Here is a 27,638-nt window from a genome sequence, read left to right on the forward strand (position 1 = left end):
CCTATGAACTTACTTCCTTTTGCTAATTATCCTTTGACCCTTTATTTACAAGCTACTGTGTCCCTGACTTGAGAGAGAATTGAAGAACTTAGTGGCAACTCAGGTTGTATTGGACCTGAGCACATGTGGATTGGACCTGGCTTACACCAGCTGGTGAGAGCAGGTTGTTGAAATTGTAGGAATTTTGCAAGCCAATTGCTAAATAGAACCATTATTAGAAAGTAAAGTAGGTAAGCTTACAATTAAATAATGTTAAAAACAAAGGTAACTAATATTAAAACTCACCATTTTCTAATTATTTTACTACACTTTACTATTTCTGTGTCCTTGAGGTTATGTATTTTGAATCAATAAGATTCAATGATATGTATCGTTGGGAATATTATATCACAGCACACTACTGCACACCTCTTCCCAGCACCATGTTCAGTGCCAGGCGAGACCTGGAAATCAACCAAGGAGGGAGCATTTACACCATGGACCTTGGCAGAGCGCTGGATTTGTCTGTCAATTGTCCAGGTGTAAGACGTACCATTGGGAACAGTTAATACTGCAGATTAATTATAAAAGCATATCATCAGTAGCCATTGCCTTGTGAAGAGCTCCCCCAAAAAGTTGAAGGATGGTTCTTGCAGTTTTCAAAAACCATTATTCAGTTCAGCAAGGTCATTCACGTGATTCACGAAGAAGCCAAGTTCCAACATCTGTCTCCATGGTTTCATGTTCATCTTATTCCTTAACATAAAATGATCAATCCACACTTGTGTCAAAAATACACGTATTTGTCAATGGTGATAATAGACTGACTGTGGATAAAATAATGTGGCAAAAATTAACAAAAGGATTCTGTGAGAATCCATTGATCATGTAGAATTTACAATAAAGACTATTGTATATTTTATTATTACTTGTAAATTTTGTGCTACCTATCCTTTATATCAGTAAAACTTTGTCTGTCTATCCCTTTTATTGATACTTTTTCCAGGCAGCTAGTGACTATTTACCAGCCTCCCGCTGCAAAAGAACAGCAAGTATAAATAGGAATGCTGAAAGGAAGTGCAAGTATTTAGTTAAGATTATCTTTGATTTTCATAAGTCACTGCTCAAGCTGTGAGTTGACAGAAATAATCAAACAGATGTCTGTGTCTCTTGGAGTTTTAATTTGCAGCCTAAGTTCAGATTAGGCGTAAAAACCAACTTTTTTACATCTAGAGTTATGAGAACTCCTTTCTGGATTCACATAAATGCAAGTTATTCCTGGGAGTAAGGAACGGACAGCTTGATTTTCCAAGAGTGGTTCAAGATTCTTAATAAATATCATTATTTTATTAGTTGAAAAGTGGATGGGGATTATAAACCCATCATTTCCTTCCTGACAATAGTCTTCTAACCTGTTGTCTTAAGGATTTTTACGAGATAAATAAATTTCTGTGAATTGGGGCACAGCCATTCTTTGTTTTAATCCCTAACCCTCGAGGCCTTCAGGGCCTTAAGCTGCTGCTTGCAATCGGTGGCCCTGCGTCAGATGGTCAGTCTCTCACTGGGGAAAATAGCAAGACCCAGGAGAGGTTGGCTCCTTGGAAACAGTGGTCAACATGCATGTGCCCTTGATGTCTGTCTCCAACTCAGTAAATCAATCACTGTTTTCTGAGTTTATGCTGGAGCCCTGCTTACCATCCGCATTATCAAGGTTGGATTGACTGACCTACAGCTGAGGGCTTTAGGAAGCAGTGTTATCTGTTTCTCGTTGGAGCTCTGAAGGCAACCTAGACTTCTTTCCAGGAGCTTTGCCTACCAGCTGGTCACTGTCTCTGCCTGTAAGGACTTTAAGGTTTTGTATCAAATCCAGATCATTTTATTAGACAACCGCCAAGACAACACTGAATGCAGTGACACTGCTGACATAGCTCTTCCAGGGACAGAACTGTGTGTGTTGAATCACTGGGCGCTTTGAACAACTGACATAGTCAAAGACCGAAAGGAAGTGGAAGATACAGATGAACTTATATACAAAAGGGCAACGGACCCACAGATGTAGAAAACAAGCCTATGGTTCCCAAAGGGGAGAGAGGGAGGGATAAATTAGAAGTTCAGGATTAACACATACACACTACTGTGTATAAAACAGATAAACAACAGGGACCTACTGTATAGCACAGGGAACTCTACTCAATATTTTAAAATAATCTACAAGGGAAAAGAATCTGAAAAACAATAAATATATTGTTTTTTATAAATATTTATTTATTTATTTATATAAACTAAACCACGTTGCTTTACACCTGAAACTAACAGCATTGTAAATCAACTATACTTCAATTTTAAAAATTACATTAAAATTGTAAAAAAGAAAGGAAGTGGAGGAAACAATACTCATGTGATGATTTGGCGGACCCCTCACTCTCTATGCGGTGCTCAATCCCCAGGGTCTTGACGATGATGAAAAGGGCGACATTTATTTTGCCAGAGTTTGCATTCATATTTTACCGTTTATTTTCCCCCACAGTTTATTGCTGTGCGTCATTCCCTACCCATGCCAAGCGCTTCTGACGGACGGCCCCTTCCTGGAGCTCCGTACTCTGACTTTTCCCTGTGCCTCTGCTGTCCTGACTCTGGTTCTCCTGTTGATCTTCCATCTGTCAGCATAAAAGGGCTCATTTGTACACCTGCAACTTACTTTCTTTAGAATTTACATATAAATGCATAAACAACAGAGATTTGTTTGACCGAGGTTTATGTTTCCTCGTAGGGGGTAAAGATTTTCTATGAAATTCTAGGTTGATTTTACTGACCTGTCTGAAATTCCCCTTTCATTGATACGTGGATATGTTTTTATTAAGAACCTTGCTTTATCTGAATTCATTATTAATTCGTACGTTTCTTGTTTGATATTCAGATGCAGAATTTCTTCTCCATTTTCCTTTCAACTAGATGGTGTCCATAAATTGACCAGCAAGGGCAATGTAGATAGAACTGAAATAGTCTACCTTCCTGGTAAAACGAAGTGCCTCAGCCCACAAACTATAGATATAACCTGTAGGACTCTCACCTCATGACTTATAGCCATCCCTTTGGGATATGTAGGACCCAACATTTCTGTAGATGTTTTTCAGGTCTTCCTGTTACTGTGTCCCCTGCCATTTAGAGAGTTTACGAGAAGAAAACAGGAAGAGGAGTGTGTCTCACTTTGTTGATTCAGCAAACGTGGGTGCTTGCTTGATGCTGCAGGGCTTTGGGGGCTGTTAGAGTAAGTAGCACATGACCTCTGCCCGTGGCTTCTCCTTACCGTGACTCCCCATGAGAAAAGAAGTAGCGATGGTTGCACTTGATATATGCTAGTCCGGAGGTTTGCATGAGTGGGAAATATGTCCGAGGGTGTAGCTACCACGTCCACGTGGGGGTGTTGCCTGCTCTTCCTAGAGATGGAGGTCCTTCTCCCATCTTGAGAAAACCCATGCAGTCACTGAGAACTGGTCACCTCGGAAGTCCTAAGACAGAGCAGGTGACAACACTCATGTGAAGATTCAGGGCTTAGGAAAAAAAGACTTGCTTTGATAAATTTTTATTATTGTGCAAAGATGCGTTTGAATTGGAGAGGCTTGTCATGTTTCTCTCCAGAAGATTTTTTAAATGTTATTGCTCAATGTGGGGGGGAAAAATGAGTGTTTTTTACTCGTATGACTGTTGTCTGCTTGATCACAATGAGAATGGTTGCCATAACTGATGTAGGAATTATCAGTATCACTGATAAATATAAGCTATAACGTCTAGAAATCTATAGCTAGAGCTGTATATAACCAATCTAATGCCATGTGTTGGTGGAAAAAACAGAGTTACAGAAACTACTCAGGAGGAAATATAGAACAAGTTAGAAAGTGCTTTTTTTTGCATTGAAATAAAGAACGTTTGTCTGATAAGTAGCAGTCATTTGACCTTAAATCATTAAGTGGGGAAAGTCTAAACAAGAAAAGGTAACGTTTACCTAAATGTTGGGGAAAGCATCAGGATTTATGACCCAGACATTAAAGATTGTAGAAGATTGTATATAATTACAGCAAGAAGCATTTGTGTAAGAAGTAGCTATTACGCTGAAGAAAGATGACAGTAGGAAGTCTTAAGGCAGAAAGTTAGGAGAAGAACAGGGGAATGTGACATTGCTCATAGAATTATTGGTTAGGGGGACAGAAAATATATGCAGAAATATGTGTCAAACTCTATGAAACATAGAGGACACAGGTGTCACGAGTGGGGAGGAACACACTCAATAGAGACCAAATTCCATGACGAATAGAATCCGACCAGGGCACCCCTGATGCCCTGCATCACTTAGCCAAAGACATGGATTTCTGACAACACCTCCGGCTTCTCTGTCACCAAGGTGGCCTCTCACACGGCTGGATGAAATTCAGGGCAATTCAACGAACACATTTTAGAGAGCCACATGTGTCACGACACTGTGCTTACCCAGCATCAGAACCTTCTAGAACCAGACAAAGTAATTTGGTTAAATTTTTTTTCTCCAAGCACTTGCATTTAAGAGAGGTTTTCATTTCTGGCTTAGCCCAGAACCTATCCCTCTTTGTGGGTCATCTCTTCTCCTTATACGCCAATAAGAGAACCATCTGTTTCTTTTCTCTATAATGTTACACATACTATCGAGAGTTATACTAAAAGAAAAACAGATTTGCTGGGGTTCACATTTTCTAGGCATAGAGACACAAGTCAAATAGCCCTAGTGACTGACAAGCCTTGACTAGCCCCGCAGGTTCCCAGGGGTGCCCTGCGGCATACCAATCCGATGACAAATGCTAACACAAACAAACATTAACTTTATATTATTTTTCAACTGCAGTTGGCTTAAACTCTTCCATTTTCACCATAGAGACAGTGTTGGCCATGGCCAGTGGAACACACTAATTTCTAAGCTGCATTAAATAAGAATGTTTGCCATCTCACTTCACCAGTACTTTTGACTTTTTTCCTATGAAAAAATGGAGATTATTTTGTGGTGAATAAATGCTCCTAGTACTACAGATGAAACGATCTGGAGAATCTTACTACAGTCTCCTCACTGGCATTTTATTTTCTCACCCATTGTAGTCAATCACACATAGCATCTGTGTTTGCAATGCTTATCAACTGCTAATTTTCACAGTTTCCATGTCAATTTGGGTCCATTATGTGATACTGTTTGTTTGCAACTCTCATAACTTATGTAGTCTCATCCAAAACATGTCCATATGCAGACTGACAGTTTCCACAGCAAAACAAGCTTTTCTACAATAGGGATCGAAACTAGATACATCTTCCAAATATTATGAGAGGGGGTGAGAGCCCCTCCACACGAGTATTGAAGGCGCCTTGAATCAGCACAACCAATTGCCTAGGAATTAATCCATTCACAGAGTACTTTTCCTCTCCCCTCTGAATTGTGTGTGTGTGTGTGTGTGTGTGTGTGTGCACGCGTGCAAGCACATGTGGGTGTTTTAACTATTTCCTTCTTCAAATCCAAGGAATGTAGAGCAGGAGAAAAACTCAGAATACTTTTGCTCCTTATTAGTTGCCATGGTAGAGCAACAACAAGCAAACTTCAAACACGGGTGGAAATGAAGGTCCAAGTCTGAAATGAAATGAGACTGGGAGTTATCGGCGGGCTGAGTTCCCATGCCTCATCTGTCTCCAATAGCAACACAGAATTGGTAACCCTTCTATCAAAAACTCTTCACAGGAAACTGTGAGATTAAACTTATCATCACTGTCTGTGTTTATTCTGCCCCTAAATGCTTTATATAATCCTTCTTTTTCCTTCTTCTTAAGAAAATAATAAACTTTTTATTACTGTGAGCAGAGCTGTGTAAAAGTCAGAAGGTAGTATCTGCCTCCAGGAAAGAAAAAATGTCCTTCAGTAAAGAAAAAAAATTACATTTAAAAATAAAAAATGAACAGATGAGAACTATTGAGATTATTTAAGCTGGCTACACTGTTTCCAGGGTGATAAATCTACCCTCTGGTTTTCAGGGAAGAAAGTGAGGGGAAAGTAACCAAAAGTGTAACCTAGGTCAGAATGCAATAGCAAATGTATCTCATACTTTTTTCTTTGTGTCTAAGGAACTAGGGTGAAAGAGAAAATAGATCTTTGTATATTTTGTATGAATAAGATGTGGTCATGAGGAATATAAAGACTCCCTAATAGCACAAATCCTAAACCAGATGGCAGATGGCCATGTCTGGCCCACAGATGTGCCTTCTTTGCCAGGTAAGGTTGCCAATATTAAGTCGGATTGGCCTTGAAATTCTGTCTCCTCTGGAATGTGTAAGAACACTCATGGCCTCGGGGCGCAGAGCTCAGCAGGCAACGTGCCCCCCACCATCCCCATGGCCCAGCCCAGAATCCCTTTGCTATGGTTATTCTTGGGCTGTGGTTTTTCCAGTCGGAGAATGAAGGGGAAAGTGATGAATTCTTACCATCAGGCTCCTGACTGCAAGTGGACAAAAGTGGGAAAATGAAGCATAGACCTGTAGGGCTGCACTTTCAAAGAAAAGGGGATAAAGCTCAGTTCTGGCTGAAAGTAAGGAGCACTCGCATCTCTGGCCGGTTTCTGTCATGGACATTTCTGCCTAATTAATCCCTGGAGCCTTTGATGGATGACCTCTCTCTCAATCTTTTCTCCCCACCCCCAGTCCTCTCTTAGGCAGGCAGACCCCAAATCTGCACCTGCAGAGGTGTTACTGACAGACCCAGGAAGGGGATGTCCCCGGAGTGGGGGGGCATCTGCCTTGTGCATCTGCCTCTCCACCCCTGTGCGATCACAGCTGTCACACAAATAAGATCAGACTCTGCTGAGGGCAGCTTGGGCCAAGCCTGAACAGCCACTCCCTAGACAAATGGGCTGCATTAGGGCCCTGGAGCTCGAAGACAGAAATATCGTATGTGAAGACTGAGTTCATTAAGCCCCATGAACATTAAATAATAGCGAATGGTTTTAAATTGAGATTTTTCCTCTCAAGTAGTGGATTGTAAGTCTCTTTATACTATTGCAAGTTGAAGTATAGGAATCAAATTGATGGGAATTAGCAGTTTTTATTTTGTTTTTAATCTTTTAAGAGCTTTACTGATGTATAATTGGCACACAAAAGCCATACATACATGTGAAGAAAGTATATCCTTTGGTAAGTGTTGACACTTGCACACATCCATCACCATACCAAGGTGGTAAACATATACTACGACCTCAACAGTTTCCTTGTGTCCCTTTGTAATCATTTTTAATCTGTGTGTGTGTGTGTGTGTGTGTGTGTACAAATGAAACATGCATGTAGCTGTATAGGTTACCTTATGGCAGTACTGTAACTCTAATGGGGAAAGGTAGCAAAATAAAATTTTTAACAACCAAAATTCTAAATTAATTGAGAAATAAAGGTCTGTTGCAACTAATTAGGAAAGTGTTAGAAGTGAGGACTTCAGTGATAAATGTGAACGCTGATCTGCAGGGAGGGAGAACTGACCACAGCGTTTTCAGCCGGAGCGGTGGCTTGGACGCCTTGTCGGTGAAATGCAATCGCACGTGTGCTTCTGCACGCTTGGGCTGTGGAGCCCTCTCTCCTCTATCCAGGTTTTCAAGAGGAAATGACAGCGTCGTTTTCTCCTGCAAAAGAGGCATGAGTGGGTTCAGAAAGCCGAGTTTGCTGAAAGTTCACTGAAAGGAGGTCAGCCGCGTCCTCTGCTCTTGCCCGCTCCAAACCCACTGGTCCAGCCAGGAGCCTGGCTGCCACCTGGGGAGGCGGGGCCAGGCACCACGGCAGCAGCGGGCCCCTCTGCAGGGGCAGCGCCCTCTCCCCTCCCCTCCCCTCCCTGCTGGGTCATCTAGCAGCTGAAGGGGCGGCTTGTTAACAGAGCTGGAGGTGCCTGGATAAGCAGTGTCTCTCCCCACTCCCCACTCCTTTCAACCACCAGGGAGCCCTGTTTGTCCCGTTGGTGGACAGTCTTGAGGAGAATGGAAATGAAAGTACAGAAAATAAACATCAGGCTTTGGGTTTATGCTAATATTATATTGTAGCTGGTGACGCCAACAGCTGGCTTGAGTGACTGCATTTGTAGGGTCAAGCCCCCTCTGTTTACGAAGAAGGGAAAATGAGGCCAGAAAAGTAGAATGACTTGTCTGAGGTCACACAGCTGGGGAGGCCTGTGCTCAGGTGGGCAGACTCTCCATCCACTGTTGCTGGTGTGACCAGAGATCTACAAAGGAAAGCAGGTGCGGTGTGGATGTGTGTGTGACTATCTATATATCAATGCATCTCTATACCTGTGTATTTATATCTCGCTAAATCTCTCAGTCTGCCTGTCTGGCACCTGTAGGTCTGAGGTCAGACAGTCTGCAGTGACAATCACTGCCCTGCAGGTCAGTCCACACTCAAACAACGTGTTCCTGGCCCTCTAGCACGCTCTGGCAGCGCTGCGAACCTGACCACTAGCCCTCCCAGAGATGATCAGGCCCCTGCTTCAGGGCCTAACTGAGCACACAGTGAAGGGGAACCTGCTGAGTCTGTTGTTAAAATTCCCAGTCATCCCGTGTGGGCAATACAGCTCGAGGGAGTGGCAGCCCCCTGCCTCTCCTGCTCTCCCATTGGTCCCCGGCTGGCTGCAGGGCAGGCTGGCTCCGCCCAGGGTGCTGACACAGGGGGGCTCAGTCTTCCCTGACCCCCGCCAAGGAGGGGACAGCCTGAACTTCCCCCCCTGCATGGTCTGTGGATGAACACTTCCGCCTTTCCCGCCACCCTCTGAGGTCAGTGCTGTCGCTGCCATCCTCATTTTACAATGAGAAAACCGGGCACCAGAAAGAAGACATCTGTCTGAGGCCAAGGCCAAGAGCGAGTTAACATTAAGGCAGGACTTGAAGCCTGATGGTCGGGGCTGCACATCCGCAGAGGCCAGCAGGACCTGCTGTTTGCCCCGGGGTGGTGGTCTCCCCTCTTTCTCAAAGCCTACCCCAAAGGGCCAACAACTATGAGCTGAGGGCAGGAATAGAGATGCAGATGTAGAGAGCGGACCTAAGGACACCGGGAGGAAGGGGAAGCTGGGACGAAGTGAGAGAGTAGCATTGACATATACACAATACCAAATGTACACAATACTGTAAAGCAATTATACCCCAATAAAGATTAAAGGAAAAAAAAAAAAAAACAAAACACCTCAACTGAGAGCACAGGTAGGGCTGCACAAAACCCAGAAGGAGATCAGGGGACAGAGTGCACGGTAGGCTCGTGTTAATGGCTCTCTGGCCCAGAGATGGCCCTGGAGGTGCCGTTGCTTCAGTGTTTTCTTCCCCAGGACAGTGCTCTGGTCTATCAGTCCACTCAGGCCACACCACCAACCTGCACAGCCCTCAGGGCAATGCACATGAGACATCTGTTTCTCACAGTCCTGGAGGCTGGACGTCTGAGATCAAGGTGGCGGCAGGGCTGACATCCTGTGAGGCCTCGCGCCTGGACTTGCGGACGGCTGCCTGCCTGCTGAGTCCTCACGTGGTCTCCTCTGTGTGTGCCCCTCCTGGTGTCTCTTCCTCTTCCTAGAGGGACACCCGTTACATCGGGTTGAGACCCATCCTTAGTGGCCTCATTTTAACTTAATCACTTGTTTAAAGACATCCACATTCTGAGGAATGGGGTGGGGGTGGGGGATCAGGACTTCAGCATATGGATGTGGGGGTCACCACCCAGCCCACAACAGCTGGTGTTTACTGCCCCCGTTTTCTGATGGGACGACAGGGGCTGCAGAGCCCGTGCAGGGCCCACGGTGCGAGCTTGGGAAGCACCCAGGCTCTGACTCCAGGCTGGGCCCTGCTGCCTCCCTGTCTGGCTGTGCTGATTTTCCCCGAAGCTGGCCTGAGTTTCTCTATTTTGAGAGCAAACATGGTTTTGAGAATTACACATGTGCATGCCTGTAAAGTGTTTAGAATAATGGCCAGCTCTCCACAAAGTTTAACTATTGTGAAAGTGGCCAACATTTAAATACAAGAGATTAGGCCTTAAAATCTTGATTTCTGCTTTTTCAAAAAAATTAGAGGCGGCAACACCAGTGTCCATCATGAAAGAAACTGTGGGACTCGGCAGTAGCTGCTCATTTTAGAGGGACAAGGACCGTCCTCCGTGCCCCCCACACCTGAATTCATTCCATCTCTCCCAGACATCCTTTGGCCCTTGTAGATGCGTCAGTTTGGGTCTAACTGGAGAGACAAAGTAACTCAAGCCCTCACTTTTTTTTTTGGGGGGCGGTACACCAAGTTCAATCATCTGTTTTTATACACATATCCCCGTATTCCCTCCCTTCCTTGACTCCCCACCCCTCGAGTCCCCCCCACCCTCCCCACCCCAGTCCTCTAAGGCATCTTCCATCCTCGAGTTGGACTCCCTTTGTTGTACAACAACTTCCCACTGACTATCTATTTTACAGTTGGTAGTATATATATGTCTGTGCTACTCTCTCACTTCATCTCAGTTTCCCCTTCACCCCCCGCCCCCTCCAATACCTCGAGTTCTCCAGAAGCCCTCACTTTTAAAAATTAGAAAAATGTAAAGATTCTGTTGTCACATAGCCTTAAATTAAATGTTTAATTTTCTTCTTCGTAGGCTCACATAAATGATGCAGGGCTCTTTCTGCCTTCCTCTTTTGTCTTAGGATATTAAATGACTATACTAACTGTCTTTGAAGAGACTTTTTTTTTATTTTTACTTTTTTTAATTTTATTTTTTATTTTTATACAATTTTTAAATATTATACTCCACTTGTAGTTATTATAAAATATTGACTATATTCCCTGCATTGTGCGATATAGCCTTGTAGCTTACTTATTTTATACACAGTAGTTCGTGTCTCTTAATCCCCTCTCCATCCCTTCCCCCCAGTGGTAACCATTAGTTGTTCTCTGTATCTGTGAGTCTGCTTCTTTTATGTTATATTCCCTAGGTTGTTGTATTTTTTAGATTCCACATAAGTGATATCATACAGTATTTGTCCTTCTCTGACTTATTTCACTTAGCATAATGCCCTCCAGGTCCATCCATATCACTTCAAATGGCAAAATTTCATTCTTTGTTTTTATGGCTGAGTAATAGTCCATTGTATATATGTGTCACATCTTCTTTATCCATTCATCTGTTGATGGGCATTTAGATTGCTTCCACATCTTGGCTATTGTAAATAGTGCTGCTGTGAACATAGGGGTGCATATATCTTTTCGAATTAGTGGTTCTGTTTTTTTCAGATATATACCCATGAGTGAAATTGCTGGGTTATGTGGTAGTTCTATTTTTAGTTTTTTGAGAGACCTCCATACTGTTTTCCACAGTGGTTGCACCAATTTACATTCCCACCAACAGCACACGAAGGTTTTTTCCTCCATATATGAGGGTGAGTCAAAAATTATCCGCACTTCAGTTATATTAAAACGTCTATAAATTCTACCGCCAGAGTGCGGATAATTTTTGACTCACCCTCATACTTGTCAACATTTGTTATTTATGATCTTTTTGATGACAACCATTCTGACAGGTGTGAGGAGATCTCACTGTGGTTGTAATTTGCACTTCCCTGGTGATTAGCAATGGTGAGCATCTTTTCATGTGCCTATTGGCTATCTACATTTATTCTTTGCAAAAATGTCTATTCAGTTCTTCTACCTATTTTCCAATCAGGTTGTTTGGGTTTTTTGATATTGAGTTGTATAAGCTGTTTATGCATGTTGGATATTAACCCTTTGTTGGGTACATCATTTGTAAATACCTTCTTCCATTCCATAGACTCTTTTCGTTTTGTCTGTGGTTTCCTTTGCTGTGCAAAATCTTTTAAGCTTAATGAAGAGACCTCTTATAGTGTGCCCTTTCCCAGCTCGTAAGTAAAGGGCTCAGCCCATGTGAAGAGCCCTACCCTGTTGGGGGGCTCTGCAGGAGAGCACATGCTCCCTACTTGTCTTTAAACAGCTGCTGGGTGACTCACAGCCTGGGCAGGTGAGGGTGAATAAGAACAGCCCTGGGGTTACTTCTACGTGTGCCCGGAGCTCTCTGCTGGGACCCAGGGCTCACTAGGAGGTAAGCCTGGGCCTGGGCCCCTCAGGACGGCCAAGTCAGGACATGACAGGCCTGCACAGGCCCCACCTCCCCAGGACGGAAGCCCCGGTGCCAGCCAGGCTCAGAGCTGCCTCCCAGGACACACTGAGCTGTGCCCAAGGCTGACAAGTGAAAAAGATCGTGTTTCCCCATGATGATGAAACCCAGAAGTAAACAGGCTGCAGTGTCATCCAGGTTCACTTGAGCTGGTGTGGCTGCTCTGGCCTCATTTAGTGGAGGCACTTGGGATGGTGGCCCATCAGCCACCAGCTGTGACTGTGGTAACCCCTGTGTAGTGACGTAACCCCTGTGCTAACCAGAAGCCTCTCTCCCAGCCTCAGCAGGCAGCCCCAGGGCCTGGATATCAAGGCTCTGACTTAAGCCGTTGCCCCTCGGTAACACTGAGACTCAGGATTCCAGAGCGAGGGCTCAAGGAGGCACCAGAGGTCACTGTGCCTCACCAGTGACCCTGCATTTATCTGCCTGCCCCTCTCATGGGCACTCGAGCAGAAAGACAAACCAGGGTGAGCCTCTCCAGACATCCGCACTGGCTGTGCTGGTCCAGTTGTATCCGTCCAACAGAGCTGCACTGGTGAAGCTAATTGTAGACTTAAAGTAATGAATTCGGCTGCTGCTAAATGTATGTTTTACTTTTCAGAACAATTTCAAAGCATGAGAAAAGTAATGAGGCTTGTTATAAAATCAGGACTATTTCAGTCCTCTTTACTGTTTAGCCCTGCTGGAACACAGATCCCTCCAGCTATAATGTAAACGTGTCTGTCCAGCCCAGTGGAAGACAGCAATTCGGAATGAAAATACATGTACTGATCACCTAATATGTGCCCAGCACCGGCAGATGAGAGTCGCCAAGTCTGGAGGGATGAAAAAGTTGGAAGAACTCGCACCTTACAGGGAAGTGAATTAGCTCTCCACTTCTCACTGACCCTGGAGAGGGTCAGCCCAGAAAATGCGCTGAGGAGGGTCTGTTTGATACCTTAGGGAATTCTGTCCTCGGGAAACCAGTGAGCCAATGAGGAGAGGAAGGGGCCGAAGGGGATGCTATTTTGTGGGGCCAGAAATGCAGTTCCTACTGGAATCCCAGGAGCCCCTTCACCTGTCAGCTGGCAGGGCTGGCGTCCTGCCTTCCACTTAGGGACCAAGACACCAAGGGCTGTCCCCACGATCACATCCCTCAGAAGAGGCCCAGAGAAGGGGGTCCCAGGCAGCAGGTGCCACAGACCCTGATGCAGGGGCACCTGGGGACCATTTGGCTGGATCAGTGACACACCGCCCCCAGTCCTACCATGCCTCCACGCCCAGCAGCTTTTTTGATCAGCAAATAATTTCCACGTCATCTGCTTCCTGGGCATCCCTCCTGGGAGCCCCCTCATCGGGGACCCCCTCGCTCCTCCGCACATTCATCCTTGGGGAAGTGTTCAGGCTGCATTTGCTGAAACCCCCGTACAATGGAGGCTGTTTTTAGACCTGCCAGTTTTGGAAAGACCACACCTGCAAATGATTACATCTGCCTGGAGACTGACAGCAGGTCAAAATATCACAACCTCATCATAGGAGCTTCACCTGCTGAGCCTTGAGTGTGTGCCAAGTCTGTCCTCAGACGTGACCTGCATGCCGCCTCCTGGTGGCTCCTTAAATAAGAGATGATGGTTCTCATACATCCTTCCAGGAGTGGAGATGAAGAGGTGCTTTACTTCCCAGGGGGCAGCACACAACTTGGACTCTGGGACAGATGCAGAAAACTGAGGCTGGAGCCTGGCATCTCCTGGGAGGTTATTCTGGGTACCAGCAGGTTTTGCTGAGGTGTGTGCTTTCTGGACCATAAAGTCAAGTTATTTTGGGGCCACCATAATTGTGTGTTAGACAGGTGGTCGGTGTGTGAAACGTTTCATTTACTGGCTGTCGTCTGTTGGCTTTGGACAAGGCTGGAAACAATTCTGTACAAGCTTCCTAAAATGACAGGCTCTGAGGCTGATCTCTGGTGAGGAGGTTCTCAGGGGGAATCATGGTGTCGCTTGGCAGTATTTGTATGCTCCCCTCGCTGTACTGTGTCTGAGTGGCTTTGAGGTAGTGGTTTTGCTACATGTGTGTATCTATGTCCAGAAGAGCCAGCACACAAACGTTGTTATTAGTCATTTAGCTTTTACTTACTTTTGGTGACATGTTAGCATTTTGTGATGGCTGAAATTTTTATAGGGAATGTATCTTGAAACCAACACCTATTAGAGTGTCTTTTCAATATTTAAAAATATTGGTATAGTCACTATGGAAAACAGTATGGAGGTTCCTTAAAAAACTAAAAATAGAACTACCACATGACCCAGCAATCCTACTGCTGGGCATACACCGTGAGAACACTATAATTCAAAAAGACACATGCACTGCAGTGTTCATTGCAGCACTTTTACAACAGCCAGGACATGGAAGCAACCTCAATGTCCATCAACAGATGAACGGATAAAGAAGATGTGGTACATATATACAATGGAATATTACTCGGCCATTAAGAAGAATGAAATAATGCCATTTGCAGCAACATGGATGGACCTAGAGATGATCATACTAAGTGAAGTAAGTCAGACAGAGGATATAATATGATATCACACGTGGAACCTAAAAAAATGACAAATGAACATTTACAAAACAGAAACAGACTCACCGACATACAAAACAAACCTATGATTACCAAAGGGGGAGGGATAAATTAGGAATTTGGGATTAACTATACACACTGCTATATATAAAACAGATAACCAAGAAGGACCTACTGTATAGCACAGGGGACTCTACTCAATGTTTTGTAATAACCTACAAGGGAAAAAAATATGAAAAAGAATATATACAAACACACACTCACACACACACATATATATATATAACTGAATCACTTTGCTATAAACCTGAAACTAGCACATTGTAAATCAACTGTATTCTAATAATAAATAAATATATAAATCTAAAAATTAATTTAAATATTTTATACTTTAGTCCAGATCCAGGTGACATTTTGAAGATGCCATCTTCACATCTGTGCTATTCAGTCAGTCCCAAACGTCAGGCAATTTATACAAATAATTAATGAAGCAAAAATAACCATCCCATCTGGCTAAGCTGGCGGGGCTGGGGTTTGGGGCAGAGGTGCAGATGCCGGGACCACAGCCCTGTGGACTCAGACTCTCGCTCCATCATCGCAAGGCCCTCGGCTCCCCAGGTGAGTCTTGGAGGTGCCTCCCACTAGCTCTGTAACAGTCTTTGACACAGTGACCTTGGGTCTCGTTGCTGCCTAGCATCCGTGTTCCCCAGCATCTCTGCACCCCATCTCCTTGCGCTCTGTATGTGCGATGCCTCCTGCCTCAAAGCAGGACTGTGAGTCCTGCCTGCTCCCCTCCCTCCCCCATGCCAGTCCTTTCCTTCTCACCTTGGGCATATTTTACAACCATTTGGGATGTTTTGTGTCACTTCCTCCCTCTGCCTTTCTGAAACTATTCTAATACAGTTTCCACAAGTAGTTATGTTCCTCTGCATTCTTGAGGACAATGTCACATTTAACTCTGTTGAGGGCATCCTGTGGTGACTTCCCATGAAATGGGAGACATGGGAAGAACATTGAGACAGAAAGTAGAATCTAACAGTTTAGAAAGAGAAGAACACTCAAAATGCAGGTACTGAATGTGAGTTTAAAGAGCGCTCTGTTCAGTAACTCCAGGGCCCTTGTTGGAGAAGTCACTGTCTTTGGAGCAAAGTAATGAAGGAGTTTTGATCTGAGGGAGACGGGCTGATGCACAGGCTTGTGTGCAGACTGTTCTCAGCGGCTTAGCCAAGGGAGAAAGACAGGGAGCTGGATGGGTGGCCCCGGCAGGGGGTTTGGAGAAGGGCTTACCCCAGTGTAAACCTGGACTGGTGGCTTCAGCATCACCTGGGAACACGTGAGAAGTGCTCTTCTCAGCCCCAAGCCCGAACCACTGAATCAGAAACTCCTTGGGGAGAGGAGTCACTGGGCAAGCCATTTTAACAAAGCCAGACATTCTGGGGGGTTGTCTTGCTGCAGGATCCCTGGGCGGGGAGCCCCATGTGGGGCTCGGACCTTCCCTCCTTGGGCTGCGATATTCTTCCCATTTGTGAGTCACTGACCCAGGGATGTGGGTGCTGACTTTACTGCATTACCACCCCTTCTGCCCATCTCACTGTGGTGCCTTCTTTATATCTTTCGTTGTGGAAGATCTTTTCTGCTAATTTGCAGGTTGTTCTATAGGTGCTTGCAATGTTGGTGGCCCATGGAGGGAGGCAAGCTCAGGGTCTTCGTACTCTACCATCTTGGCCACTTCCCCAATACTTTTTATTTTAAATAGTTCAAAATAATAAAAATATATCGTCTACTTTATATTATGTAGTTATATGTGTATATAGCGTATATTTACATATGTACACATATATGTGTGTATGTGTATATGTATATATATGCTATTTTAAAAATCCTTATTTCCTAAAGTGGTTAAGACTAATCACCAGAGAGCTTAGAGATATATGTGATGGAAAGAGCAGGATGGTTGGGGTGGGGGTGGGGGAGGGATTCATGTGAATGTCCTGAAGAAGACTAACTTTGTTTCTGACCTTCCTGGGTACCAAGGCAAAGGAGTGAGGCAGGCAGACACTCGGCCAAATAGCAGGCATTCATTTAATCAAAAGGGGGAAAAGGAAGGCCTAAATTTTAGGACAAATGAAAGTTGATGCTTTAATAAATGACACTGAGTACTGTGGTAGATAATATCTCCAACAGCAGTTTTGCATAAGATGCAAAAATTTCCTTCATTTGGTCATTTTCACGTCAACTTTAGATCAGTAACAATGGCTGAAGAGTGCATTACCAAAAACTAAGCAAAAGTGGGCCACGTATTTTGCTCTCTGGAGTTCTACTGAGAAAGGGATAGAACTTGGGAGAAACCAGCAGAGAAACAGACGATGTGTTTCTTAGATTTCCTGTCTCAGAAGGCAGGTGACTCACCTGTGTTCCATGCCAGACCTGAATCGCAGTTGATTCAACTTGGCAACTTGGCAGGTCCCTGAATGTCACCTCTTCTGAGCTGTTGATTGAAGACAATTCACAGGCTTTAATATACTAGACAACCTGGAAACAGGGTTTCTGTTTTGATGAGGCAGACTGAAGAATCAGCTTTGTTTTTGACAGCAGAAACCACCGTCCTGATCCCCAGAGGCGAAGCCCCAGAAATACATATGGAAGAGAGGACTGGATCTTTTTCTCAAAAATATTTTGGAATATATTGAAATCTCTGGACAAATGGAACCAAGCTTTGTTCCATATAACACGGAAGAAAATCTTTTAGCATGGAAAAAATTTACTCATAAATGTAGGTATTCTTAGCAAGATTCATTTTACATTTTCTTGGTGAAAGAACCTTGATTTGACTTTTGCTTACCATGTGATTTTGTGTGATTTTGAAAGGACTTATCCTGTTTATGGGCCTGGCAAAGTACGCTTCTGTAACACATACCCTCAGGGATAGATGAAATCGTTTGTTGGCTGGAGTTTCTTCTATAATTTGCGAAATAGGAATAATGATTTTCACACTGCAGAGGACAGTAGATAAATAAGGAATTAGGTAAATATTATCCATTTGAACATTGCAGAATGTCAAAACCCAACTATCATCATATGTTTCAAATATCAAGGTTGAACTGTTTATCTGATAGTTGCTAGCCAGTGGTCTAATATCTCAGGCTGCTCTTAAAGCCGTGACATCGGCATGGTGGAGGAGTTCTTTTTAGCTATTTGCTAACACAGGCACATGAAAATAAAATGAAACTTCCATTTCAATATAGCGGAACTGAGTCTAAGAACCATCAACCAAAGCCAGCGTTGTGGCTGCGGAGAGAAACTGACTACCCCCTCCAGATGGAGTCCTCCCCAGAAAGTGGCTTCCCTCTCCGCCCGGTGGGACTCTGCTCAGCCCAGTCCGCTCCAAGCCTTTCTGCTCTCTCCTAAGGCAGCAGTGATGGTCACAGGGGCAAAAGAAATCTAGTTCCTAACATGACTGACGCTATTGGTTAGCACAGGAAAACAGTCAAGAATCACTAAACAATTTTTTTTTTCAATGTGTGAAAGAAGGCGCACAAACTGATCAGAGGAACTAACTCGGAAGGAAATAGAGCTAAAATTCAGGCAATAGAGTAGAACTTTAAAATAAGTACATGTTGTTACTGCTTCAGAAAATTTTAACAGATTGTTACATACGTAAAACAAGAGCAAGCTAGTAGTGAAACATGAAAAAAAGAACATCCAAAAGTTCTTGGAAATTAATACACGTCCTTAGAGACATACACACGTAGACGCATTTTGGTGAAATTCTTGATATCCGTAAAGAGGAAAATCTTACTAGCTTCTAGGAATAAGGTTATATATCGTTGGAAAGAGTCACACTAGTGTTTGGGGTCTCATCTGTGAGGCAGGATGCCGAATGAGAATTCAGTCTTGAGGAAGGTGGATTTGAATATAAATCTTACTTCATTTTAGCCATACTGATTAAATGAAGATAACCTTCAGACACAAGAAAGCTTAGACAGTAAACTAGATTCTAAACCAGATTATTCTGAGCATGGAATTACTCAAATGTGCAATCCAAATAATGGAAAATAAATCCAAGAAAGGGAAACATGATATGCAGTTGACACATTTAATATATTTTTAAAATTAAAGTTCCTATAATGGAAGCGCCATGATATGAAACTGTGTGTGTCCGTATGTGCACTTCACGCAAAAATCAGGGCAACTTAGACATTTATTAGACAAGCCTTTTATTTTTACATCTTTATTGGATTATAATTGCTTTACAATGTTGTGTAGTTTCTGCTGTACAACAAAGTGAATCAGCGGTAAGTATACCTATATCCCCTCCCTTTTGAGCCTCCCTGCCACCCTCCCCATCCCACCCCTCTAGGTCATCACAGAGCACCGAGCTGATCTCCCTGTGCTCTGCAGCAGCTTCCCACTAGCCATCTATCTTACACATGGTGATCTATGTATGTCAGTGCTACTCTCTCACTACGTCCCAGCCTCCCCTTCCCCCACTGTGTCCACAAGTCTGTTCTCCATTAGACAGGACTTTAATTCCAAGAAACATGTATTGAACTAGTTACAAAGAAATGGGTTTTGTGGGATTTTTTATTTTTGCTCTTATAACTGGGAATTTTAAGAGATGAATCCTTATTACGGACATGGTGGGGTCCCCAAGCCTGAGTGCTGTCTTAGATCCATGCTCCTCTCTGTCTGTGGACAAGCCTGCCCTCACCACGGGCTGGTCCAGATGACTCTGGTTTATCCAGGACCCCTCCCACTCCATGGGTTCCAGCTCAATGAAACCACCTGCCCAGTGTCTCTGGCTGGAAGGTCCCAAGAAGGGCCTTGATTGGTCCAGCTTAGGGCACGTGCTCATCTTTGGAGCATGATTCTGATTGGCCAGGTTTGGGTTCATCTCACATCCACGCCCTGCGGCCAGGCGTAGTGAGGGGGCAGTTAGACTCGCCCAGCTGTTGAGACTAGGTTAGCTACAGGAAGGAGGGACTCAGGCAGCACAAACAAGGGGCGGGCAGTGCAGACAGACAGAAGCAGCAGCTGTTTCCTATTTATGTTTTCAAAGAGCAGCTATCGGAGGTCAGCCCTGTCTTCACACGGGAACAAGTGGGATTTTCTGTGTCTCTAACAGGCACGTTAGGATTCTAGGATTAGGGTTATGGTTCAGGCTTTGGAGAAATACAGGTTGATTGAGGTCAAGAGTACATTACTTGGCTCTTAAAAGGATTCAGGTTAATTTTAGATCCATTAATGCTTTCAAGATCTTTATTATCCTGCCTTCTTGAAAAAAAGAGTGTGTATAATGTATATATACTGCTCTGCAGCAAACTGGCTGCAAAACTATCTTCATCATGCAGCATCTTTGAAGATCCCAGGTCTGTAGGGCTTTGGGATGAGAACATTAATATAAAATGTGGCTTTTTATATAATGTTTTTTTATTGAAGTGTAGTTGATTTATAATATTGTGTTCATTTCTGCTGTACAGCAAAGTGATTCAGTTATACATACATATATATATTTTTTTAATATTCTTTTCCAAATATAAAATGCTAAGTGGTACCCATCCAGCTAAAGAGACTCTCATTTTGAAGAGGAATAAATACATAAACTTCACTTTGAGGAAAATGTAACTGAAGAATCAAAAACAGGAAAAGAAGCTGGTCAGGATTGGGGCCACCAGTCAGGTCAGAGTCATACGATGCTGGTGACAGAGGGTCTCCTGAAGAGTAGTCCTGAACCCAGCCTCCCAGCCCTCCTCCTCCTGACATGTGCACACGCGGACACGGTCACGTACACCACATGAGACACCATACAGCCCAGCCACTCTGCAGCACATGCTGTCTCCCGTTCAGCCTTGTGTATCTGTGCTTTTGCCCATCCTTTGGTCCAACTGTCCTTCTCCACCCACCCCAACCCAGGTCACTGTCCAGTTTCTGTCTCCTCTAAGTAGGAGGATGCCCCTACGTCTGTCTCCATGTTCCCCTCCCGCCCATAAACTGACTCACCTGTACTGTGTGTGTTGGTGGGTTTAACCTGGGGATGTGTTCCCCTGGGAGACCATAAGGCTTTCCAAGGCAATGTGTATCCAGACACTGTGTGTCCACATGTAAATTTTCCTTCCTAGAACTGAGGTGCCTGAGAGTTCACAGCATCCGTGCAGGGTCCTCCCAGCACCCCCTTTGCTAAATGCCCATCTCCCAGGAATCTCACTTGGAGGTGGTTCCCTGAGGTGGGCAGACCTTATCCTGATGCCTGAAAAAAGCATCAGGATACACGGCATTCCTGGTAGAGGGCTGAGCAGGCAGACAAGTCCTTTTGAACATCAGGTGGTTTCCAAGTTTTCTTTCCAACCAAATGGACAAAGGATCCAATCAAGTTGTCGGCTACTACATTATTAAACATAAACTTTGTGACCAATCAATCAAGTGATGTGTGACAGAGGAAGAGTTTTAAAAACTGAGTTGAGTGATGTCACTATAGCAAAACTCTTCGTTCACCTCTACTTACTCACACAAACAAGGCTTCCCAGTTGCTTAATAGCGACAAGAATGAAAAAGGTGAACCACATTCATGCCAGACCCTACCTTCCTCTAGCGATCAGTAATCCAGTGGCTTCTTTGTAAAAAGCCTCATCTAAGTAATTATGAGGTGCATGTCTAATGATATTTTACCTTTTTGTTTAAGAAATGTCAACATTTCTAAAATATTTGTGCAATTTTATTGGCTCTTTCCTATTAATGATCATGACGACAGCTACTTGGAGAAAAAATTTAACATTGCTTTGTTATTGTGAGAGGAAATAACAATGAAAATTTAATCAGTAGAAAAGCTCTCAAGCGCAAAGTACATTTGGTGAGGATGAGATGAGATTCTGGGGTGGGGGGAGTGGAGAAGTTCAAGAAAGAAGAGCCCGTGCTCTAGAACGCTGCCTGTTACAAGGAGAACTGCTCACTCCTTTTTTACATGCACGGTTCTGGACATCAGTACACTATTATGTTCAGATGCCTTTTATTACATTATGTAAAATGATGAAACAGATTTATTTTTAAATATTAATAATTACAATGAAATTGCATCCATTGTAACTAGTTGAACTCGTGATGGAAAGTTTCAGATGTCAGGTAAAATGTCGGAGGGGACACCTGGTTCAAAATTATTTGGGGGTGTATCTGACAAAAATTATTGACATACATCATGTCAGTTTGCACCATCAGTTCAGAAGCACCTTTCCTGTAGCTACCTTATTTTCCCCTTTATTCCCAATGCATAGACCAAAGGGAATGAGGTCAAGGTGGGTGGAGATGGAGGACGCAAGCATGGCTTGTTGCCTTGAGAAAGGAAACCAGAGGCATCAGGATGAGGTGAGGAAGAGGTTAGTCTTTCACTGAGATGTTTTCTCTGGGCGGATAAACCTGGTGAAGCTGACTTTTGACAAATCTCCTTTCCTAATGACCGGCAAATAAGCAATATTGTAGGATACAAGATCTTTCATTTGCATTTAATAAAATAATAAAAATGAATCCATTACAAAAGTACCCGGAAGATATGTACATTTGGCGTTCGAAATTTTCTTTGGTGACTTTGTAGAAGAAAAACTCAGTGGAACTCGTGCCAAACTGAGATGATTGTGTTCAACTCGAGGAATTAGTAGCCTTAAGTTAGCACTTTCTGCTTCTTTCTGCTTTACGCCCAAGCTTGAGAATTTTCCAAGGCTCTCATTTAGCTCTAATGGCATTTGAGCCGTGGGGTTATGTAATTCAGGTGGAGAACAATGGAAGCGTTAATATTCTGGACTGGGGCTCTGTGGCTATTTATTTGGAAGAGAATTTAATCATAAATTTATGTTTGGCATCTGCTAAAGACAGATTGTGTTTTTCCACATTTGCAAAACTCCTGCAATAATAACTTTTTAGTTCAAAAAGGTTGTTCACACCTTAAGAGAAGAGCAAACTTGCCAAAGCATTAATCAAGTCAAAAAGAGCAACTTACTTTTAGGGGTGACGGGAAATAGCAGAGAGGAAAAAGGCCATGCTGTATTTCTTTTAAGATTCCTAATTAGTCACCAGTCAACTGTCAAAAGAATGTTTACATCTTCTCTTTTGATTTGGAATTTCTAAGAAGGATAGAATTCTAGATCTAGAAGGGATTTCATGCTTATTTTACAGAAAGGGGAAAGGGTTATTCAAAGTTCTAAACAGAAATTGGGCTGGAATGTGGGATTCAGGCTGGTCCCTGGACCACTGGCTTGGTGGAACCCTCGGGGGCTGAGTGAGCCTGGGAAGTGGGCTGCACAGAAGAATCTGGAGGACAAGACCTGGGCCCAGCAGCTCCAAGTTTTCCTTTTGTGTCTTAGGCTTCTGTTTAGAATCGATAAAAGAAAAACAATCTCCTGCCCCATCATCTCAAACAGAAATAGTCAAAATATGTTATAGCTCATGAGGTTAATAATAGGAACCATCCGAAAGGAGAAAGGATAAGGGAGCAGGGGAGTGAGATGGGGATGTCTTATCCAAGGAAAGATTCTCTGGCTGACAGCGCAGACTGCCGAGAGAATCAGACACGGCCTGAAAATTAACAGACTAGCACAGACCTAGGTTCAGAGCCCCACGGGGATGTCCGTTCTGATCTTTAAATCCACGCTGTCTTGACAGCTCCCCTGGAAGTGGTTCACAGGTGTCTTGGGCCTTTGCACAAGCTCATCTCTCTTACTGGCTGGCAGACCTGCCTAGTGCTCTAAGCATCCTTCCACCCTCCCTCCTTCTTGCCTTCCCTGGTACTTACCACACACCCCTGGTCACAGATGGCATTGCACCCCTGTTCCTTCTCCCTCTGGAATTTATGCGGCTGCTCTTCTGATCCTGTGTGACCGTTCTTACTGCACACCAGCAGGCCCCCCTCTCCCAGTGCCCAGCACCAGCTCCGGGCCCTGGACCAGGTACCTGTGTGGACCCTCACTGAACACCTGTCCATTGGGTTCAAGGATGAAGCACCCTGGGCCCTAGGGAAGGTCATCCTCCAGAAATGGAGAATGCACCTGGGTGAGAGGCAAGCTCTGGCACTCACACTCTTCACTGTGCATTTTTAAGTGGTTTAACATGTCCACACTGGGTAGAGACTTCTCACTGCTTACTGACCAAGCGTTTGCCATCGGCTGGATTTAGAGCAGTGACTTGCAACTTTTTTTGCCTCAAAACTTCTGAAGATGTAAAACAGGCCCAAAAATCCTTGATCTTATACCCAGATCAAAAGGGGCAGGCTTGGAATCCTCTCTCTACCACAGATGTCTTCTGAGTTTCCAGGGCGCACAAGTGCCCAGAAAACTGCTAGTAGCTGGTGGTCCTAGTGTCACCCTGAGGGGTCAGCTGAGTGTCCTCCTTCAAGGAGCAGGTCTTTTGAGGTCACTTCACACTTGAGTGATGCCTGCTGGAGGGGGTGGTGGGGCAGGGCTGGACTGAGCACTTATTCAGTACCTGCTCTGTGCTAAGACCTCCCTCTGACCAGCCTACCCCTCTATCTGCGCAAACACACCTGGCATTGGCATCACCACATGGCATTGTCGGTCTTGGTGTGTGTGTCTGCTCATGAACTGTGAGTCATCAGAGAGCCAGGACTCTTGGATTGGAGACCTGCCTGTGGCCTCTAGGTCCAGTCATAGGGCCCTTCCCATCCTGGCACCCACCCTGCAGTGGAGACATGCCCAGGGCATCCCGCTGTGGGCTGGCATCACATTTAGTCCTTGCTGCAGTCCTGTGGGCCATGGAGCACCCCACCTCCCAGACAAAAATGAAACAGAGGGTCCAGGGACCTGCCCCAGGCAGTCAATCACCTGCTCTGCTGGGATTTGAACCCAGGTCTCCGTGGCCTGAAAACCAGTATGCTCTTTCACTGTTTATGCTGTTTCTATGCTACAGAGAAGAAAAACTGTTAGTTGGATTGACCTACTTGTTCAGTGATGGTGACAGAAGAGAAGGCAGGAAACCAGGGTCTGCTCGGCCACTGGGGCTGCCCTTGAAGGCTGGGCAGGGGAGCCGCTCTGAGTGGAGTCGGCAGGAGGGTTCCGGAATGACATCTCGGGCAGAGTGGCCAGCTGTGTGGACCAAGCGGCCGGCACACAGCATCCGAGGTGTGACAGCTTCTCAGCAGACCCATGGCAGGAAAGGCTTGGGTGGTATTAATTCGTAGGCAGTGTTTCTTCTCCGTATTTGCCCTCTAATTAAGAGTCTTGCAACAAAAGCCAGGAAGAAAGCTAGAAGAAAGAGGTCATTGTTCAGAAGCATTCACTGCATTCAGATACATCTTATGCCTTTGCTTCTCTAAACAATCCCTCCCTTGTTTCTGATCTTTATTTGTGAGCTCTTTTGTGAAATGTCTGTTGTTGTTGTTTTGTTGTTGTTGTTGTTTAATCTCGTTCTTTTATTTTACTGTTTGGGATCTCAAAGAAACCAACACCTCAAGGAAGTTTCTCCTTGGTGCTGTTTTGGTTTCGTTAATTCTGTCTCTAGTCTGCTATCTAGTTAAAATATCGGTGGTGTCCAGTGTGATTATGATGTGACTTGTCTGTCCAAGCACGGGTCTGTGGAGTTTGCAGCTGGCATGTGTGTGGCCTTTATTCATTTCAGGCATCCAGCAATTTACTTATTGAAAGAATGCTTTTCAAACCAAACACGCTGAAACAACAGCGCAACACAATCCTGATTTCCTGGGTGACCATAAGTCCTGGTCATATGTCTTGAGGTTTTAAATCTATTTCTACATTCAATTAAAAAAAAAAAAAAAAAGACCACTGGTCTGCGGCCGGTCCTCCCATCTCAACATTATGAGGATTCTCCTCCAAGCGTGGCACTTTTGGTGGTCTTAGACCACCTCGAAGCTCAGCAGGAGAAAAATGGTACCCGCACTCCCCTTACATTTCCTGTCCCTTGGAATAGCTGGACAGACGTGCCGAGTGGCTGCAGTGCCCCATCGTCACCATTAGAGTTTAATGGAAAGAATGCGGGCCTCCACAGTGAGTTACAACTCTGTACGTGGTATCCCTCCTGCTGCCCTAAATCACATTCAGCACTCAGGGGCCAGAACCTCAACCAAGGACACTTTTATTCCAATCCTTTTACATTCCACTTGCGAGTTCTCTTCTAAGAGCATATCTTACTTAAACCAGACCTTACTGTCTCACGTGTAAAAATAAAGGGAGAACCAGACACTGACAAAGAGTGTCGTTAATATTTTAAGCCAAATCACACATGTTCCTGGGGAATATTTGTTAGAAGTTCCCGAACAAGATTAGTTATTTCGAAGTTTGTTTGTATTTTGAAAACCCCTGTTTCTTCCAAAGAACTCATTTTCGAACAACTTCTGTTAAACCGAGGATCAGATTAGAAACAATTGCATTCATTATGTCATTAGTCTGAATTTTTTAATGTGTTTGTTCTTAGTCACATACAGGATAACAATTCCAAAATGTGCTGATTTTTGAGGGAACATGCTGCTGTCAATCACGTAGGCACGTGGCTCCTTCCAAGTGGAAGTGTGTCCAGAGGGAGGTGGTGTGTGTAATGGGTCTCCCTAGCCCCCCAAATTCCAGATTTCAAGGGAGCCAGGCAGTGGGGACCTCACTCAAGCGTTAGCTGACCTGCCCTTGTGTGTCTCGTCCAGTGAGCCTGCCCCTGGGGCCCAGCGGTCCCTGCAGGGTGGACGGGGTCCTGCCACTGCCGTCGGAGGCCGAGGAGACCGTGTCTGTAGGCAGCTGCTTCGCCTCGGAGGACACAACCGAGGACTCGGGAGTCATGAGCTCCCCCTCGGACATCGTGTCCCTGGATTCTCAACACGACAGCACCAAATCCAAAGACAAGTGGGCCACAGACCAGGAAGACTGCAGTGACCAGGACCTGGCTGGGACCCCGGAACTGGGCCCCCAGAAGAGCTCCTCGTGGGAGAGGGGCAGCCCTGGGAACTGGCACCCAAGGTGAGTCGTGGGACAGCTGGGAAGGGATGGTCTGTCCTAGTCTCAAAGGATGGAGGTCTTCTGTCCCAGTGACCCAACCACTACTTGTTAGGAATCAACTGTGCAAGGCGCCCTCGCAGTGGTCACTGCACCCTGATTGGCGATTTGTTGTCCATAGTTCTGTCTTCATGCTCTTTCTAGCTACGCAGGTATTTATACATAATACATAGTATTGGCTTGTTCATTTGTACCCTTTATATAAATGGTACCATACTCCGGGTGTAGTTTTCCACTCAGCATCATGTGTTTAAGATTTATCACTGATGATATATGTCTTGTTAGTTCACTTCCTTATCTATTACTTAATGAATGGACACTTAGGTGGTTCTGGTGTTTTTCACCACTGGAATCTATGAGCAAGGTATACATGGGTCTCTGTTTATATGTAGAGTTTTCTAGAAGAGAAATTATTAGACCTTCAGAGAAGACGCACCTTCAACTTTTTGGAATATTGGCAGATTGCTCTCCAAAATGGTGATCTGGTGTCCACACCCTCCAGCGGTCTCTAGTGGCCTGCCACGCCACACCCACACCATCACGTGGATTCTGGGCGTCTTAAGTGTTGTGGTCATATAGGTGCCAAGTGCACATAGGTGCATTTTGAGTGGCTTTAAGATACAATTCTCTGACTAGTAAGGACGAGCATCTTGTCATGTGCATATTACCAACTCAGTTTCCTCTTCTATGAATTGTGTTTTCACAGTCTTCGTGGGTTTTTGTTTTTTTTTGTTTTTTTTGAATTGGGATGTTACTTTTTTTTAATCATTAATTTCTCTTTAGTCAGTTATTTACACACAAAGAGTCTCTAAGACTGTGACTTGAATTTAACTTTGTCCTATTTCGTTGTATAAAAATTGCTTTTTGATTTGAATATTGCTGAATTTGTCCTTTTTCTCCAGAATGTATATGATATTTGAGTATTTGAGAGG

General features: G+C 44.4%; 1 protein-coding gene across 3 annotated transcripts in view; it reads left to right on the forward strand.

The window, feature by feature from the left end:
• Positions 1-27,638, forward strand: part of COBL (cordon-bleu WH2 repeat protein) — a 280,931-nt gene that overhangs the window by 221,854 nt on the left and 31,439 nt on the right. For all 3 annotated transcript variants that reach the window (XM_057733147.1, XM_057733148.1, XM_057733149.1), the window contains one exon: positions 26,361-26,670. In XM_057733147.1, coding sequence (XP_057589130.1) covers positions 26,361-26,670 — 310 coding nt within the window. The remainder of the gene's footprint in view (positions 1-26,360; positions 26,671-27,638) is intronic.

The sequence above is a fragment of the Hippopotamus amphibius genome, chromosome 4 (genome assembly GCF_030028045.1).
Source record: "Hippopotamus amphibius kiboko isolate mHipAmp2 chromosome 4, mHipAmp2.hap2, whole genome shotgun sequence".
Taxonomy (NCBI): domain Eukaryota; kingdom Metazoa; phylum Chordata; class Mammalia; order Artiodactyla; family Hippopotamidae; genus Hippopotamus; species Hippopotamus amphibius.